This window comes from Nomascus leucogenys, chromosome 10 (genome assembly GCF_006542625.1).
Source record: "Nomascus leucogenys isolate Asia chromosome 10, Asia_NLE_v1, whole genome shotgun sequence".
NCBI classification, from domain to species: Eukaryota; Metazoa; Chordata; class Mammalia; order Primates; family Hylobatidae; genus Nomascus; species Nomascus leucogenys.
The window spans coordinates 53707240-53726228 of record NC_044390.1 but is presented as its reverse complement, the minus strand read 5'-3'; the positions used below and the strand labels follow the sequence as shown (position 1 = coordinate 53726228).

At 50.8% G+C, this 18989-nt stretch overlaps 1 protein-coding gene across 1 annotated transcript; it reads right to left on the bottom strand.

The window, feature by feature from the left end:
* Window positions 1-6685: 6685 nt before the first annotated feature.
* Window positions 6686-12357, bottom strand: NXNL1 (nucleoredoxin like 1). Its single transcript, XM_003275811.4, has 2 exons — window positions 11953-12357; window positions 6686-7228 (listed from the first exon to the last, which is right to left on the bottom strand). Exons 1-2 carry the CDS (start codon window positions 12276-12278, stop codon window positions 6904-6906), a joined length of 651 nt encoding a protein of 216 aa, XP_003275859.1. The 5' UTR covers window positions 12279-12357; the 3' UTR covers window positions 6686-6903.
* Between the last annotated feature and the right edge of the window lie 6632 nt (window positions 12358-18989).

Here is an 18989-nt window from a genome sequence, read left to right as displayed (position 1 = left end):
AATCTCCGCGAAAACTTGGGACAAAGTCTTTTCTCCTCCCTCCCGGGGCCCGGCGGGCGCCCCCTCTTGGTCCACTGGGCCTGGCGGGGCGGGGCCTGGCACGGGGCGCAGGGCGGGGAGGCCCCACGAGGGACTGGATCGCGGGAACCCCACAGCTCGCTAAGTTCAGAAAAGGGCACCACCCCGCCCCCTGCCGCCCTAAGCATCGATTTTATTGTTGTTTAAAACAAGAAAAAGGAGGCCGGGCTAGGTGGCTCTCGCCTGTAATCCCAGCACCTTGGGAGGCCAAGGTGGGCGGGATCACAAGGTCAAGAGTTCCAGACCAGCCTGGCCAATATGGTTAAACCCCGTCTCTACTGAAAACACAAAAATTAGCCGGGCGTGGTGGCCAGAGGCTGTAATCCCAGCTACTTGGGAGGCTGAGGCAGGAGAATTGCTTGAACCCAGGAGGTGGAGGTTGCAGTGAGCTGAGATTACGCCATTGCACTACAGCCTGGGCGACAGAGTCAGACTCTGTCTCAAAATAAATAAATTAATTAATTTAAAAAAAATAAAAAAGAGAAAGGAGGCCGGGCGCGGTGGCTCTCGCCTGTAATCCCAGTACTTTAGAGGAGTCCGAGGCGGGCGGATCACTTGAGGTCAGGAGTTCAAGACCAGCCTGGCCAAAATGGTGAAACCCCCGTCTCTACTAAAAAGTAAAAAAAAATTAGCCGGGCTTGGTGGTGCATGGCCTGTAATCCTAGCTACTCGGGAGGCTGAGGTGGGAGGAATGCTTGAATCAGGGAGGCGGAGGTTGCAGTGAGCTGAGACTGCACCACTGCCCACTCCAGCCTGGCTGACAGAGTGAGACTCCGTCTGAAAAAAAAAAAAAGAGAGAGAGAGAGAAAGGGCTGGGTGAGGTGGTTCAAGACTGTAATCCCAGCACTTTGGGAGGCTGAGGCAGGAGGATGGCTTGAGCCCAGGAGTTTGAGACCAGCCTAGGCAACATAGCCAGACCCTATCTCTACAAAAAGTGAGGAAGTTAGCCTGGTGTGGTGGTGCACGCCTGTGGACCCAGCTACTTTCGAGACTGAGACAGGAGAATCGCTTGAGCCCAAGAGGTCGAGGCTGCAGTGAGCTGCGATCACGCCACTGCACTCCAGCCTGAGCGACAGAGTGAGGCTGTGTCTCAAAAAAGAAATAACAAAATTTAAAAATTCACTTTTCATTTGATCTCAACCCAGGGACTCTGTCATTGGCTGTGATTTCCCCTCTGCTTACCTCCTTCAAGGCTTTGGGTAAACGTTGCTTCCTCTAGGAGGCTAGGGAGAATCCTGGATCCCTTCCCCAACTGGTCCCCCAAATTATTCCCACAGCACTTTAAAATAATCAAAGTGAAACTTACATAACATAAAATGAACCATTTTATTCAGTAGCATTTAGTGTTGTACAACCATTACCTCTGTCTAGCTCCAGAAGACTTTCATCCCCCCAAAGGGACACCCTATCCCCATTAGCAGTCATTCCCCATTCTCCCTCCTCAAGCGGCTGACAACCACTAATCTACTTCCTGTCTCTGTGGATTTGCATATTCTGGACATTTCATATCAATGGAGTCATACAAGAGGTGGCATTCTGTCTTCTCTCACTCTGCATCGTGTACTCAAGGTTCATCGAGGTTGTAGCATGGATCAGTGCCTCATTCCTTTTTATGGCTGCGTAATATTCCGTAGTGTGTCTGGGACACATTGTGTTCATCCATTCATCCATTGATGGGTATTTGTGTTGTTGCTTCCTTTGGTGAAAGTGACTAATGCTGCTATAAACATGTGTGCACAGGTATCTTCTTGAGTCACTGCTATCAATTCTTGTGGGGCGTGGACTCCTAGGAGTGGAGTTGCTGAGTCACATAGTTACTCGATTTTAACTCTTTGTGGAACCCTCAAACTTTTCCACAGCAGCTGCACCGTTTTCCATTTTCACAGCAATGTCTGAGGCTTTTAAAATTAATTTTCTGCACATCCTCCCCAACACATGTTTCCTCCTGCCCTCCTACTCCTCCTCCTCCTTTCCTCCTCCTCCTCTCCTCCTCCTTCTTTTTTTTTTTTTTTTTTCCATCAGGGCCTTGCTCTGTCACCCAGGCTGGATTGCAGTGGTGTGATCATAGCTCATTACAGCCTTGACCTCCTGGGCTCAAGTGATCTTCCTGCCTCAGCCTCTCCCCCGGTAGCTGGGACCACAGGCAAGCATCAGCAAGCCTGGCTAATTTTTAAGTTTTTTTTTTTTCCGTAGAGATGGGGTCTTGTTATGTTGGTCTGGTCTCAAACTCTTTATACCCAAGTGATTCTCTCAAATCAGCCTCCCAAAGTGCTGGGATTACAGGAGTGAGCCACCACACCCAGCCTCCTCCTTCCTCATAATAGCCATTCTTTTTTTTTTTTGAGATGAACTCTCACTCTATTGCCCAGACTGGAGTGCAGTGGTGAGATCTCGGCTCACTGCAACCTCCACCTCCCGGGTTCAAGCAATTCTTGCACCTCACCCTCCCAAGTAGCTGGGATTACAGGTGCCTACCAACAAACTCAGCTAATTTTTGTATTTTTAGTAGAGATGGGGTTTCACGATGTTGGCCAGGCTGGTCTCAAACTCCTGGCCTCAAGTGATCCTCCCACCTCGGCTTCCCAAAGTGTTGGAATTACAGGTGTGAGCCACCATACCCAGCCAGTTTCTTACATTTTTTTGTAGAGATGGGGTCTTGTTATGTTGCTCTGATCTCAAACTTCTTATGCCCAAGTGATCCTCTCACCTCAGCCTCCCGAAGTGCTGGGGGATTACAGGGGTGAGCCACACCCCAGCCTCCTCCTCCCTGATAAGTCATTCTGATGCTTATAAAGTAATATCTCATTGTGGTTTTTATTTGCATTTCCCTAATAACTAATGATGTTAAGCATCTTTTCATGGGCTTTTTGGCTGTTCATATATCTTCTTTGGAGAAATGTCTATTCAAGTCCTTTATTTTAAATTAATTAATTTTTTGTAGCAATGGGGTCTTACTATGTTGTTCAGGCTCATCTGGAACTCTTAAGCTCAACTGATCCACCCACTGGGCCTCCCAAAGTGCTGGGATTACAGGCATGAGCCACTGCGCCTGGCCTGGAATCAAGTTTTTTTTCAGGTTTGAAAATTTTGGGGCCCCTTGAAAAGAGTTTCTGGGCCCTGTGCCCTCAGCCTTGTAGGTAAAATGGCCCCAAGGAAGAGTATGGGGTGAGGGTGACCCTTCACTTCCAGGTGGCCTCCTTCTTTGCTGTGTGACTTTGGGCACATCCCTTAACCTCTCTGGGCCTCTTCATCTGTAGCAGGAACCTGTTCCTTCTTTCAATTGATTGATTGATTGATTCATTCATTCATCAGGCCTCAGCCCAACACTCACTCTTTCATCATCACCAGTGTTAGGGTGAATTTTCCATGTTTTCCAGGTAAGGAAAAGTCCCAAGTTGAGGGGCTCAGCAATTCATTTGGATCAGGGCTACAGTTTTGCTCTGGGTGGTGGGAATACAGAGATACAAGATATTTTCATGTATTCATTTGATGAACATCAGTGGAGAGCCCATCTATGTGCTGGTCTCTCAGGACCCAGGGGTGACCAAGACAGGCCCAGCTCTCCCTTCTGGTGCTCACAGCCTGGTGGGGGAGGTGGAAACATACATGAAACCCCACAATAAGGGGACAATTACCTAAATGGCCAAAATTCATTACAGTGCTGTCTTAGGTTTTGCCATTGTTCGTTGGGGTTGGGGGAACACAGATACTAAGGTCTGGTCCTGCTGTTTGTATGTGGGGTGATTCTCTAGTTTGGGGGTGTCTGGCTTCAACTTGGAAAGTTAACCCTGCAAGCAGGCCCCACTCTGCTCTTGGTAGATGGCGAGCTCATCTACCTTGGCCTTTTGCTAAGCTGCCCTTCTCATTCCAGCTCAGACAGGTGGGGAGTGGGGAGGTGGGGATGGGGGGTGAGGCTTGGAGAGTTCCACCATACAGTCCAAGTCACACAGCCCGACAGGGACAGAGAGTGGACTCCCTCAACCTTACTGCCCAGATAGGGATGGCTGATTACTGCATGTTGGCTGGAATAATAGTAACAGTGTTCACAGGTTACATCACCTGTGATTTGTTGGAAAAGGGAGACCTGGTATGAGGTACAAATAATTTAAATGATTTTTTTTTTTTTTTTTTTTGAGACAGAGTCTGCCTCTGTCGCCCAGGCTGGAGTGCAGGGGTGCAATCTTGGCTGACTGCAACCTCCGCCTCCCAGGTTCAAGTGATTCTCATGCCTCAGCCTCCTGAGTAGCTGGGACTACAGGTGCGTGCCACCACACCGGCTAGATAAATAGATACACAGATTTTTTTTTTTTTTAGTAGAGATGGGGTTTCATCACATTGGCCAGGCTGGTCTTGAACTCCTGACCTCAGGTGATCCACTTGCCTCGGCCTCTCAAAGTGTTGGGATTACAGGCATGAGCCACCACACCCAGACTCAACGCACCCATTTCACAGATGTGCCTACTGGAGTCCAGAGAGGGCTGCTGGAACATCAAGCATCAGGCAGCACCAGGGTCCTCAGCTGGGTCAATTTTCCAACCTGGAGGTTGGAAGTGGAGGTGAGCATGAAATGAGGTGGTCGTCCAGTATTCAGGACCCTCTGGCCTCCCAGGCCCCCAGCCTCCTTCTTCCTGTCAGCCAGATTCCCGTGCACCATAGTCACCCTTGCTAGTTTCCATGGACACACGTGGACTCCCAGGAAACCCCTTCCGGAGACTGGGCACGAGAGGAGTGATTTGCATCTCATTTGAATGCTAGGCCCCGCCCCGAAGGTGTGCCATCTCGTCCTGCCGCTAGAGGGCGCCAGAGGCCAAACCAAGCAGTTCGTGAGCCGAGCGAGCACCTGCTCCGCCTTCTTCACTGACCTGCCTGGGAGAACCTGGCTTTAATTCTAATTTTTCAGAGGAAGGGATTAGGGTTTAGAGAAGGGAGTTGATCTCACAGTCACAAAGCCCGGAGATGGTTCTAGATTGGAGTTTTTGATTTCTATATTCTGCCGTCTTCCCTGGTAATGCCCCGGTTCACGAGCGACAGAGGGAGACCTGGGAGACTCTTGGCTCCTACTGGCAGCCCGGGACCCTAAGCCCACGTGGTACCAAATATTGAAATGCATCCCGTGTAACATATAAATCTGTCGTTAAAGGATTGTTGTGACTTTGCGCATGAAATATGTGGGCAACTCGGCCGGACGCGGTGGCTCAGGCCTGTAATCCCAGCACTTTGGGAGGCCGAGGCAGGCAGATCACCTGAGGTCGGGAGTTCAAGACCAACCTGACCAACATGAAGAAACCCCATCTCTACTAAAAATACAAAAATTAGTCGGGTGTGGTGGTGTGCCTGTAATCCCAGCTTCTTGGGAGGCTGAGGCAGGAGAATCACTTCAACCCGGGAGGCAGAGGTTGCGGTGAGCCGAGATCGTGCCATTGCACTCCAGCCTGGGCAACAAGAGCCAAACTCCCTCTCAAAAAAAAAAAAAAAAAAAAAGTGGGCAACTCATTTAATGTAGGATGGGCTCGGCGTTTTCAGCACATTTGTTCTATTTTAGTTTGCATTTTCTCATTTTTGGAGCCATTAATTACTCCCCCTCAGCCAGGTCTCAGAAATATTTATAGAGATCCTTGAAAAGCTCTCCCTACTTTATTATCTGGCCCGGGAGGCTCAGATGCGCACCTGGAAGACCAGAACAGATCCCTGGGTGTGAGGGGATGTCTCAGAACAGAGAATCCCCTGCCACTCGCTCCATCCTAGCTCCCACCCTTCCCTGCGTGGGGATCAAAACAGACTCCCCAGGTCCTGTCCTGCTTCTCCCTGTGGATCGTATCACACTCCCTCTGCCCTCACCCCTCCTGGGGATGGGCTCAGAACAGACATCACCCCTCCCCCTTCCCACTTCGGCTCCACCCCTCTTCATCATGGGAGCTCAGAACAGCTCCCCCAGCCGCGCCTGCCCCCGGAGGAGTGCTCGGAACCCAGACAGTCCCCTATCTCGTGCTCCCACAGTGAGCTCCGTCCCGCCCTACTCCTGCGCAGATTTCTGACAATCCCCTCCCCCTCCCCTCTCCTCTGCTTCCAGGAGGCTCATTACAGATTCCCCTCCCGCGGCCTGCCCACCTGGGGCAGAGGAGGACTCAGAACAGCCTCCCGACTTCCATCCAGCCCGCTCTCCCGCAGTGGGGGGCAGGCTTTTCATAGACCTGTCACCCCTCCACCAGTCTTCCCCAACTATGGGGTCAGAACAGCCCCCCCTCGGCCCCGCCCTCCGCCTTGGCCCTCCCGACCCTCCGCCCTGGCACCCCTACCCCCCATCCCCACCCCACTCCCTCCCAGCTCTCCACCTCCGGAGTGGAGGGGTTCATCACCAAACCCCAACTCCTCCACCCTAGGGGGTCATAACATCCGCCCTCGGCCCTGCCCTCCGCCCTGGCCCCCCCCCACCCCCATCCCGCTCTCTTTCGGGGGCGGGGCGGGGGAGGAGGGTTTCCTTTTGTGTTTTTGGGGACAGGGTCTCCTTCTGTCGCTCAGGTTGGAGTGCAGTGTGCAAGTGGTGCGATCACGGTTCACTGCAGCCTTGACCTCCCATACTCAATCCATCCTCCCACCTCAGCCTCCTGGGTAGCTAAGCCACAGGTGTGCGCCACCACACCGGGCTAATTTTTAATTTTTGTAGAGTCAGAGTCTCACTCTGTTGCCCAGGCTGATCTCGAACTCCTGGGCTCAAGTGATCCTCCCGCCTCGGCCTGCCCAAGTGCTGGGATTACAGGCGTGCGGAGGTGGGGTGGGGGTGGAGGTTCATCACCAAACCCCACTCCTCTCCTCCACCCTAGGCGGTCAGAACAGCCCCCCGGCCCCGCCCTCCTCCCCGCCCTCCTCCCCGCCCCCTCCCCCGGGGTCGCGCCCGCCTCGCGCCGCCTTTTCCACGCGGTACTTGTGGCGGCGCAGGCACTCGGTGAGGCTCCGTGGCTCCTGGTCCTCCAGGTCCTCCGGCAGCTGGAAGTTGCGGTCCAGCACCTCCGCCGCCTCCTGCCAGTTGGAGAAGCAGGCGGTGCCCAGGCGCTGGATCTCGTCGGCGCCGTCGCGAGTGAGCACGTCCCCGTCCGGCTTGAGCACCACGACCGCTGGCAGGCGCTCCACTGAGAACTGGCGCCCGAGGTCCCTGCGGAGCGGGCAGGTCAGTCTGGACGGATCCACATCCCTGATGCTGAACCAGAGAGCCCCACATCCCTCCTCCCAGTACTTAGGCAGCGCCTTCTGTGTTTACTGTCTCTTGCCGAGCACTGGGTAGGTGCACACGAGGACCAGGGCCAGGGCCAGACACTTTGGCCCCCGCGCTATGGCTCCAGCACCCCAGGCATGCTCCAACCTCGGGGCATTTGCGCTGGCTGTGCCCTGCGCCTGGAGCGCTCTCGTCAGACATTTGCAGGCTAAGACCCTGTAGTATGGAGACCTCACGTCGCAAGACATAAGGACAACGTAGTAAGACCCTGTCTCTACCAATAAATAAATAAATAAACAAATAAATAAATAGATAAATAAAGCATGGCGTGGTGGTGCGCTCCTGTAGTCCCAGGTACTCAGGAGGCCGAGGTAGAAGGATCGCTTGAGCCCAGGATTTCGAGGCTGCAGTGAGCTATGATTGCACCACTACACTCCAGCCTGGGTGACAGAGCCAGATCCTGTCTGAAAAATAGAATAAATAACAACCCAAAGCAGTGTTTTTCTCCGAAGTGCCTTTCAGCATCCAACATCATGTATGGTTTTTAAAATTTCTCCTGCTTGGCCGGCGTGGTGGCTCATGCCTGTAATCTCAGCACTTTGGGAGGCTGAGATGGGTGGGTCCTCCAGAGGTCAGGAGTTCGAGACCAGCCTGGCCAACATGGTGAAACCCCATCTCTGCTTAAAAAACAAAAACATTAGCTGGGTGTGGTGGCAGGCGCCTGTAGTCTCAGCTACTTGGGAGGCTGAGGCAGGAGAATTGCTTGAACCTGGGAGGCCAAGGTTGCAGTCAGCCGAGATTATGCCACTGCACTCCAGCCTGGGCAACGGAGCAAGACTTCATCTCAAAAGAAAAAAAAAAGTCAGAGAGAGATATTAAGCAGGGTAAGGGGTTGCTGGTTAGAGAGCATCTCTCCAAGGAGAGATGAGCTGCAATCTCTGAGCTGAGATCTGTGGGATGAAGGGGGTTGGAGAACTGGGGGAAAGGTATCCCAGGCAGTAGGCACAGAACATGCAAAGGCCCTGAGGTGGGATGGTCATTGGGGTACAGCCCTGATCACACAAGCCATATAGGGTCATGGTAAGGAGTTTCAATTTTGTTCTTTTTTTCTTTTTCTTTGAGACAGCATCTTGCTCTGTCACCCAGGCTGGAGAGCAATGGTACAATCACAGCTCACTGCAGCCTCGACCTCCCAGGCTGAAGCAATCCTCTGGCCTCAGCCTTCCAAATAGCTGGACTACAGGCTCGCACCACCATGCCTGGCTAATTTTTAAACTGTCTTGTAGAAACAGGGTCTCACTATGTTGCCTGAGCTGGTCTCAAACTCCTGAGCTCATGCAATCCTCCTGCCTCAGCCTCCCAAAGTGCTGGGATTACAGGCATGAGCCACTGTGCCCAGCCTCAGCTTTGTTCTAAGTCTTAAAGGAAGTCAATGGGAAGCTCTCCACAACCCTAGGAGACCCTGGACCAAACCCCCCATCTAGGCCCAAATCCTGCACCCTCCACCCTCTCATCCTGGAGTAGAGGCAGCTGCCAAACTGGGCCCATCATCCAGAGTTCTGTTTTTTTTTTTTTCTGGTTTTGAACTCCTGGGCTCAAGGGATCCTCCCATCTCAGCCTCCCAAGTAGCTGGGACTACAGGCACCAGGCTCAACCCACAGTCCTTTATTTTTCTTTTATAATTAATTATATATATTTTTTATTTCTTTAAAAAATTTTATTTATTTATTTATTTGAGACAGAGTCTCGCTCTGTCACCCAGGCTGGAGTGCAATGGCGTAATCTCAGCTCACTGCAACCTCTGCCTCCTGGGTTGAAGCAATTCTCCTGCCTCAGCCTCACAAGTAGCTGGGAATACAGGTGCGTGCCAACACAAAACAGCCTCCCTGGGATTACAGGTGTGAGCCAACGTGCCTGGCTTTTTTCTTTTGTTTGTTTAAGACAGAGTCTCGCTGTGCTGCCCAGGCTGGAATGCAGTGGCATGATCTTGGCTCATTGCAATCTCTGCCTCCTGGGTTCAAGCGATTCTCCTACCTCAGCCTCCTGAGTAGCTGGGACTACAGGAGTGTGCCAACACAACCAGTTAATTTTTGTATTTTTAGTAGAGATGAGGTATCACCATGTTGGCCAGGCTGGTCTTGAACTCCTGACCTCAAGTGATCCGCCTTCCTTGGTCTCCCAAAATGCTGGGATTATAGGCATGAGCCACTGCTCCTGGCCATAGCTAACAGTTCTTAATTTCAGCCTGCTGCGTTCTTCAGTGGCCCTTTTCCAGGCTGCCACAAAGAGAACCCATAATACTTACAAAATCCCATGAGTAGTTTGCCAGGTTCAGCAATTAAAAATATGAGACACTCCCTCTCTTAAAAAAATAAAAATTGGCTGGGCGCGTTGGCTCACGCCTGTAATTCCAGCACTTTGGGAGGCTGAGGCGGGCGGATCACGAGGTCAGGAGATCGAGACCATCCTGGCTAACACGGTGAAACCCCGTCTCTACTAAAAATACAAAAAAAATTAGCCGGGCGCGGTGGCGGGCGCCTGTAGTCCCAGCTACTTGGGAGGCTAAGGCAGGAGAATGGCGTGAACCCGGGAGGCGGAGCTTGCAGTGAGCCGAGATTGCACCACTGCAGTCCGGCCTGGGCGAAAGAGCGAGACTCCATCTCAAAAAAAAACAAAAAAAATTAAAAGTAAAAGTAAAAATTTGAGGCAGGGTACAGTGGCTCATCCCTGTAATCCCAGCACTTTGGGATGCTGAGGTGGGAGGATTGCCTGAGCCCAAGGGTTTGAGACCAGCTTTGGCAACATAACGAGACCCCATCTCTCTCTATTCTATATATAAATACACACACTAGTTAAATTTGAATTTCAGATAAGCAATGAATAATCTTTTAGTATAAGTATATCCAAATGCATGAGACATACTTATACTAAAAGAAAGATTATTCATTGTTTATCTCTCTCTTTTTTTTTTTTTTTTTTTTTAGAGACAGAGCCTCCATCTGTCACCCAGGCTAGAGTGCAGTGGTGGGATCACAGATCGCGGTAACTTCAAACTTCTGGGCTCAAGTGATCCTATAGCTTCAGCCTCCTGAGTAGCTGGGACTACAGGCTTGTACCACTACACCTAATTTTTTTTTTAAGTTTTTGTAAAGACATGGTCTTGCTATGTTGCCCAGGCTGGTTTTGAACTCCTGGCCTCAAGTCATCCTTCCATCTCTGCCTCCCAAAGCACTGGGATTACAGGCATGAGCCACCATGCCCAGCCTGAAATTTCATTTAACTGGATATCCCGTCTACGGGGGATGTGGAATGGGAACTGCCCAGATAACATACTAGTCTGGGTGAATGTTTTGTTGAGAGGACCCTGTCTCAGACAAGGTCAGCATTTGTCTGCAGCTGCCCCAGGGAAGGGAGTGTTGCTAGCATCAGGGAGGAATCTCCTTAGCTGCCGAGGGCAGTGGGCAGGATTCAGTGTCCAAACTGTGATGATGTCCAAACTATGACGATGACCAGAAACTTCCAACTTGTTGAGTAACAAAAGGCATGACATTGGGAAAATGTCATGAAGTCTGCAACTCACTTTCAAATAGTTTAGCACAAACTACACGTGTGTGTAGACAAAGTGAATATGGCAAAATGTTAACAGTTGCGGTGGGTTTCATTGTACACTTCTTTCAACTTTTTGCTATGTTTGAACTTACTTTCTTTCTTTCTTCTTTTTCTTTCTTTCTCTCTTTTTTTTTTTTTTAGACGGAGTCTTGCTCTGTTGCCCAGGCTGAAGTGCAGTGGCACCATCTCAGATCATTGCAACTTTCGCCTCCTGGATTCAAGTGATTCTCCTGCCTCAGCCTCCCGAGTGGCTGGGACCACAGGTGTGCGCCACAAGGCCTGGCTAATTTTTGTATGTTTAGTACAGACGGGGTTTTGCCATATTGGTCAGGCTAGTCTCGAACTCCTGACCTCAGGTGATCTGCTCACCTTGGCCTCCCAAAGTGCTAGATTTACAGGCGTGAGCCACCGTGCCTGGCCTTACTTTTTTAAGAGACAGGGTCTACTTGTATTGCCCTGGCTGGAGTGCAGTGGGCACATGCTCACCTCACTCCACGCATCTCTACCTCCCAGGCTACTGCATGCCTTTTTTTTTTTTTTTTTTTTTTTTTTTTTTTTTTTTTTTTTTTTTTTTTTTTTTTTTTTTTTTTTTCCTCACTGCAGCATCTGCCTCCCAGGTTCAAATGATTCTCCTGCCTCAGCCTCCCAAGCAGCTGGGATTACAGGCGCCCACCACCATGCCTGGCTAATTTTTGTATTTTTAGTACAGACAGGGTTTCACCATGTTGACCAGGCTGGTCTCGAACTCCCGACCTCAGATGATCCTCCCACCTCGGCCTGCCAAAGTCCTGGGATTACAGGGTTAAGCCACCACGCCCGGCCTTGCTATTACATAGTTGAGTCTCTCTTTTGCATCTGTCCCTCTCACTCGGCTCTAAGCTCCCTGGGGTGGCATGGAAGCCAGCATGTGGAAGTGGACACCCCTCTCTGTACCCCCTAGTTCCCAGTATATGGACTGGCACACAGGGGCTGCTCATTCACTCTAGTGATAATGGATGCTTCACTTTCAGCAAACATGCCCCCTCCTCCAGGAAGCCCTCCCTGCCCCTCCTCACCTCCTCAGATCATCCTCAAAGGGCAAGAAAAGCCACTTCTTTGGCATGTCCTTGAGGAAAAGGTCCTGCTGCTCCTCCGTGGAGTCCTGGGACACGTACACCAGGGCCAGCTGCGCCGCCCGCAGTACATAGAACTCATCTGTGAGCCGCACGAAGAAGTCCTTGAGGATAGGCACGAAGGCCTGGCACTGCGGACAAGCCCCGGCGCCAAAGAACAGCAGCACCAGCCGGTTCTCCAGCCTGCGGCTGACCTCGGTCTCCGTGTCCAGCTCGTCCTGGTCGCTATTGTTGCAGATCAGGATGCGGCCAGAGAACAGGGAGGCCATGGTAACCTGGGCTGGGTGCTGGGGACAGCGCGGCGTGTGGTCCCTGGTCTGCTGACTGGCTCCTCTCCCAGAAATAGAAATCTTTAGGAAACCAGCTTAGGACTTCACTAATCTGCCTAAACCTTGACCTGAGGGGCCTCTAAGGGCAGGGGGCAGGGCTCTCTGTGTGGCCCTTCTCAGGAGAGAGCCGCAAACGCATTAAGAAAACACGTAACAGATGGGCACGGTGGCTCATGCCTGTGATCCCAGCACTTTGAGAGGCAGAGGTGGGAGGATCATCTGAGGTCAGGAGTTCGAGACCAGCCTGGCCAACATGGTGAAACCCTGCCTGTACTAAAAAAATACAAAAATTAGCCAGGCGTGGTGGTGGGCACCTGTAATCCCAGCTACTCGGGAGGCTGAGGCAGGAGAATTGCTTGAAGCCAGGAGGCGGAGGTTGCAGTGAGCTGAGTTTGTGCTATTGCACCCCAGCCTGGGCAACAGAGCGAGACTCCATCTCAAAAAAAAAAAAAAAAGAAAAGAAAGAAAGAAAAAAAGAAAAAAAAAACAAAAAACCATGTAGCAGACAGTGACTCACGCATGTAATCTCAGCACTTTGGGAGGCTGAGGCAGGAGGATCACCTGAGACCAAGAGTTTGAGAGCAGCTTGGGCAACAGCGTGAGACCCCATCTCTATGAAAAAATTAAAAACTTAGCTGGGCATGGTGTTGTCATGAGCCTGTAGTCCCAGCTACTAAGCTGAGATGGGAAGATCACTTAAGCCTGGGAGGTTGAGGCTGCAGTGACTGCACTACTGCACTCCATCCTGGGTGACAGAGCAAGACCTAGTGTCTAAAAATAAAAAATAGGCTGGGCACGGTGGCTCACGCCTGTAATCCCAAAACTTTGGGAGGTCAAGGCGGGTGGATCACCTGAGGTCAGGAGTTCGAGACCAGTCTGGCCAACATGGCGAAACCCCATCTCTACTAAAAATGCAAAAATTGGCCACACACGGTGGCTCACGCCTGTAATCCCAGCACTTTGGGAGGCCGAGGCAGGTGGATCACAAGGTCAGGAGATCGAGACCATCCTGGCTAACACAGTGAAACCCCGTCTCTCCTAAAAGTACAAAAAAAATTAGCCGGGTGTGGTGGCTGGCACCTGTAGTCCCAGCTACTTGGGAGGTTGAGGCAAGAGAATGGCGTGTACCCGGGAGGCGGAGCTTGCAGTGAGCCGAGATCGCGCCACTGCACTCCAGCCTGGATGACAGAGTGAGATTCCATCTCAAAAAAAAAAAAAAGCAAAAATTAGGCCAGGCGTGGTGGCTCATGCCTGTAATCCCAGCGCTTTGGGAGGCTGAGGCGGGCGGATCACCTGAGGTCAGGAGTTTGAAACCAGCCTGGCCAACATGGTGAAACCCCATCTCTACTAAAAATACAAAAATTAGCCGCTCGTGATGGCATGTGCCTGTAATCCCAGCTACTTGGGAGGCTGAGGGAGGAGAATTGCTTGAACCCAAGAGGCAGAGGCTGCAGTGAGACAAGATCGTCCCACTGCACTTCAACCTGGGCGACAGAGCAAGACTCTGTCTCCAAAATTAAAAAAAAAATTTAATATCTGACTTTTTTGTATGTATATTTTTTGAGACTGGGTCTCACTCTGTCGAGGCACCCAGACTGGAGTGCATTGGTGTGATGATGGCTCACTGCAGCCTTGACCTCCAGAGCTCGGGTGATCCTTCTATTTCAGCGTCCCTGTTAGTTGGCACTAGAGTTGTGTGCCACCACGTCTGGCTAATTTTTTGTATTTTTAGTAGAGATGAGGTTTTGCCATGTTGCCCAGGCTGGCCTCCAAGTCCTGGGCTCAAGCAATCTTCCAGCCTCGGCCTCCCAAAGTGCTGGGATTACAGGCATGAGCATGCAACTGGCCACACCTTTTCATAAATATATTAAATCACATTGATTCACATGGACTCTACTAGTTACTTCAAGGTCTAAGTCAGGGTGAGCATCTGTGATATTTTAGGGTGTCTCCTATGATCAGGATGTGGTATGAAATTATTTTTGATTTCCACAGGGGACAAAGTTCCAGGGCTAGCCAATGTCTGCATTCACACTGAGAGGACCTGATGAATTCCAGTTAGAGGCTAATGAAATGGGCCGGGCACGGTGGCTCATGCCTATAATCCCAGCACTTTGGGAGGCCGAGGCGGGAGGATCACCTGAAGTCAGGAGTTCAAGACCAGCCTGGCCAACATATAGTGAAACTCCATCTCTGCTAAAAAATACAAAAATTAGCCAGGTGTGGTAGCGCACTCCTGTAATCCCAGGTACTCAGGAGGCTGAGGCAGGAGAATCGCTTAAACCCGGGAGGAAGAGGTTGCAGTGAGCTGAGATCACGCCGCTGCACTCCAGCCTGGACGACAGAGCGAGACTCTGTCTCTAAAATAACAAAACAAAACCAAACAAAATGGGGGTGCTGGGCGCAGTGGCTCACGCCTGTAATCCCAGCACTTTGGGAGGCCAAGGCGGGCGCATCACGAGGTCAGGAGATGGAGACCATCCTGGCTAACATGGTGAAACCCTGTCTGTACTAAAAATACGAAAAAACTAGCTGGGCTTGGTGGCACGCGCCTGTAGTCCCAGCTATTGGGAGAGGCTGAGGCAGGAGAATGGTGTGAACCCGGGAGGTGGAGCTTGCAGTGAGCCGAGATGGCGCCTCTGCACTCCAGGCTGGGCGACAGAGTGAGACTCCGTCTCAAAAAAAAAAAAAAAAAAAAAAAAAAAAAAAGAAGAAGAAGAAGAAGAAGAAGCTAATGAAAATGACCTTGTATTTTTTTTTTTTTCTCCATCCTCCTGAATTCTGTCTGGACCACCCACACCTTGAGATTGTAGATGTGTAGGTGTAGAAGGTTGAAAGTCATGGCCATTATATTTTGCATCTTCAACTCCAACCCTGTCAAAGGGTAGAGACTAGTTCTGCTCCCCTTGAATTCAGGTAGGTTTCATGACTTGCTTTGACGTATCAAATGTGTGGAATGGGCTGGGCGTGGTGGCTCAGCCTGTAATCCCAGCACTTTTGGAGGCCGAGGCAGGCGGATCGCTTGAGGTCAGGAGTTCAAGACCAGCCTAGACAACAATGGTGAAACCCTCTCTCTACTAAAAATACAAAAATTAGCCGGGCATGGTGGTGCACGCCTGTAATCCCAGCTACTCAGGAGGCTGAAGTGGGAGAATCACTTGAATTTGGGAGGCAGAGATTGCAGTGAGCTGTGATCGCACCATTGCACTCCAGCCTGGGAGACAGAGCACGACTCTGTCTCAAAAATAAATAAAATAGAATGTGGTGAAATGTGTGAGTTCCAAAGATGTCTTTATTTTATTTTATTTTTCAGAGACAGGGTCTCAATCTATCACTCAGGCTGAAGTGCAGTGGTGTAATCATAGCTCACTGTAGTCTTGACCTCCTGGACTCATGGGATCCTCCCGCCTCAGCCTCCTGAGTAGATGGGACTACAGGTGCATGCCAGCATGCCCGTCTAGTTTTAAAATTTTTTGTAGAGGTCGGGTCTCACTCTTTTGCCCATGCTGGTCTGGAACTCCTGGTCTTAAGAGATCCTCCCGCCTTAGCCTCCCAAAGTGCTGGGATTACAGCTGTAATGTGCCTGGCCTGGAGAGTATCTTTAGTTTCCTTCTGCCTTTCATTTTACTCTTGAAACTCTGTGTTGGGACTCCATGTAAGAAAGCCAATCTAGGTGGAGCAAATTTGCTCACACCTGTAATCCCAGCACTTTGGGAAGCTCAGGCGATCAGATCTCTTGAGCTCAGGAGTTCAAGAGTAGCGTGGGCAACATAGCAAAACCCCGCCTCTACAAAAAAAAATACAAAAATTAACTGGGCATGGTGGTGCACCTGTAGTCCCAGCTACTCGAGGGTGCTGAGGCTGGAGGATCACTTGAGCCTGGGAGGTCAGGGATGCGGGGAACTGAGATGATGCCACTGCACTCCAGCCCCCAGGCAATAGAGTGAGACCCTGTCTAAATAAATAAATAAATAAATACAGATCTAGGTATGGCACAGTGGCTCATGCTCATGCCTGTAATCGCAGCAATTTGGCAGGCCAAGGCAGGAAGATTGCTTGACCCCAGGAGTTCGAGACCAGCTTAGGCAATGTAGCAAAACCCTGTCTCTACAAAAATTAGCCAGGTGTGGTGGCACACACCTGTGGTCCCAGCTATTTGAGAGGCTGGGATGGGAGGCTTTCCCTCCTGAGCCCAGGAGGTCAAGGCTGCAGTGAGCTGGGATTGTGCCACTGCACTCCAGCCTTGGCCACAGAGTGAAACCCTGTCTCAACAATAAAAAAGAAAGAAGGGGCCGGGCGTGGTAGCTCATGCCTGTAATCCCAGCACTTTGGGAGGCCGAGGCAGGTGGATCACGAGGTCAAGAGATAGAAATCATCCTGGCCAACATGGTGAAACCCTGTCTCTACTAAAAATACAAAAATTAGCTGGGCATGGTGGCACATGCCTGTAGTCCCAGCTACTTGGGAGGCTGAGGCAGGAGAATCACTTGAACCTGGGAGGAGGAGGTTGCAATGAGCCGAGATCACGCCACTGCACTCTAGCCTGGTGACAGAGTGAGACTCTGTCTCAAAAAAAAAAAAAAAAAAAGAAAAAGCAAGAAAGAAAAAGAAAGAAAGAAAGAAAAAGAAAAAGAAGGAAAGAAAGAGCAGGAAGGAAGGAGAGAAGGAAGACAGAACGAAAGAGAGCAAGAGAAAGAAAGAAAGAAGCTCTAGTCCAGGGCTCTGTGCCTCTTGTCTGTAGAGGACTAGGAGGTAAACACTTTCATCTTTGAAGTCCATGTGGCTTCTGTTGAGAACCATAGCTCTCATCTTTCCTCCTGCTGTAGTGGGTTGAACTACAGGCTCCCCACAAAAAGATAAATCCGTGCCTTCACCCCCGGAACCTGTTAATAGGACCTTGTTTGGAAGAAGGAGTCTTCGCAGGTGTTACTTAGTTAAGGATCTTGAGATGACATCATCCTGAATTATCTGAGTGGGCCCTAAATCCAGTGACTGATGTTGTGAACAGGAGCGTGACTGCTGAAGCACAGCGTCACAGGCGGACGTTTAGGCCTCCGGATGGCTGCGGGCAGGCCTGACTGATGTCAGGCCTTCCACAAGAGGTGGTGGAGCAGAGTCTTCTCTAACTCCCCCGGGGAAAGGGAGGCTCCCTTTCCAGGTCGGCTAAGTAATGGGTGCCTTCCCGGGCGCTGGCGTTACCGCTAGACCAGGGAGCCCTCTAGTGGCCCTGTTCAGGCATGACAGAGGGCTCACACTCTTGTCTTCTGGTGACTTCTCACCGTGTCCCTTCAGCTCCTATCTCTGTATGGCCTGGTTTTTCCTAGGTTATAATTGTAGAACACAGATTATTTTAATACTGGAATAAAGAGTAACGCTACTAACTAGCTAATGATTAATAATATTCATATATAATCATATCTATATTCTATTTCTAGTATAACCATTCTTATTCTATATATTTTCTTTATTATACTGGAACAGCTGGTGCCCTCGGTCTCTTGCCTCGGCACCTGGGTGGCTTGCCACCCACAGAGGTGACCAGTCTAAGGCCACCCGGCTAGAAAGGGGCAGAGAGCAGTTTGGCCTGGAAGCCTGAGTTTTACTCCCTGGTCCATATCTCAGTTTCCTGGGGATAGGACAGTCCCCAGTCCCTCATCGGAAATCCCTGGGGACAGCTGTGTTTGTGAATTGGGAGATTTTGTATTTTAGGAAAACAACTGGGGGCAGAGGCTGCTGTATACCCATGCTGTTTTAGGGGGCTCAGAAAATAACACCCAGGCCGGGCTCAGTGGCTCATGCCTGTAATCCCAGCACTTTGGGAGGCCGAGGTTGGGGATCACTTGAAGTCAGGAGTTCGAGACCAGCCTGGCCAACATGGTGAAACCCCGTCTCTACTAAAAATACAAAAATTAGCCAGGCGTGGTGATGTGCATCTGTAATCCCAGCTACTCAGGAGGCTGAGGCAGGAGAATCGCTTGAACCCGGGAGGCAGAAGTCGCAGTGAGCTGAGATCCCGCAGCTGCACTCCAGCCTGGGTGACAGAGTGAGACTCCGACTGAAAAAAGAAAGAGAGAGAGAGAAAGAAAGGAAGGAAGGAAGGAAGGAAGGAAGGAAGGAAGGAAGGAAGAAAGAAAACACCCCAAAACGAAGGTCTCAGAAGCAAAAGTTTTTCTCTGACCTTCTCCTGCCCTCTTGTGTCTCAGATTTATTCTCCCTCAAGGCTGGCCATAAAAACTAGAATCCCTCTTTCCCAAGGTAGGTTTTGGAAACTAGAACCCTTGGCTCGGTATGGTGCCTCACGTCTGTAATCCCAGCACTTTGGGAGGCCAAGGCAGGCGGATCGCTTGAGATCAGAAGTTCGTGACCAGCCTGGTCAACATGGTGAAACCCCGTCTCTACCAAAAATACATAATTAGCTAGGCTTGGTGGCGTGTGCCTGTAATCCCAGCTCCTGGGGAGGCTGAGGCAGGAATCGCGTGGACCCAGGAGGCGGAGGTTCCAGTGAGCCAAGATTGAGACACTGCACTCCAGCCTGTGTGACAGAGTAAGATTCCATCTCAAAACAAACAAACAAACTGGTAAGATGGAGGGGGAAAAGGGAAGAAAGGAAAAAAGAGGAAGGGGGGAAGAGAGGAGGAGGGCAGGGAGGAG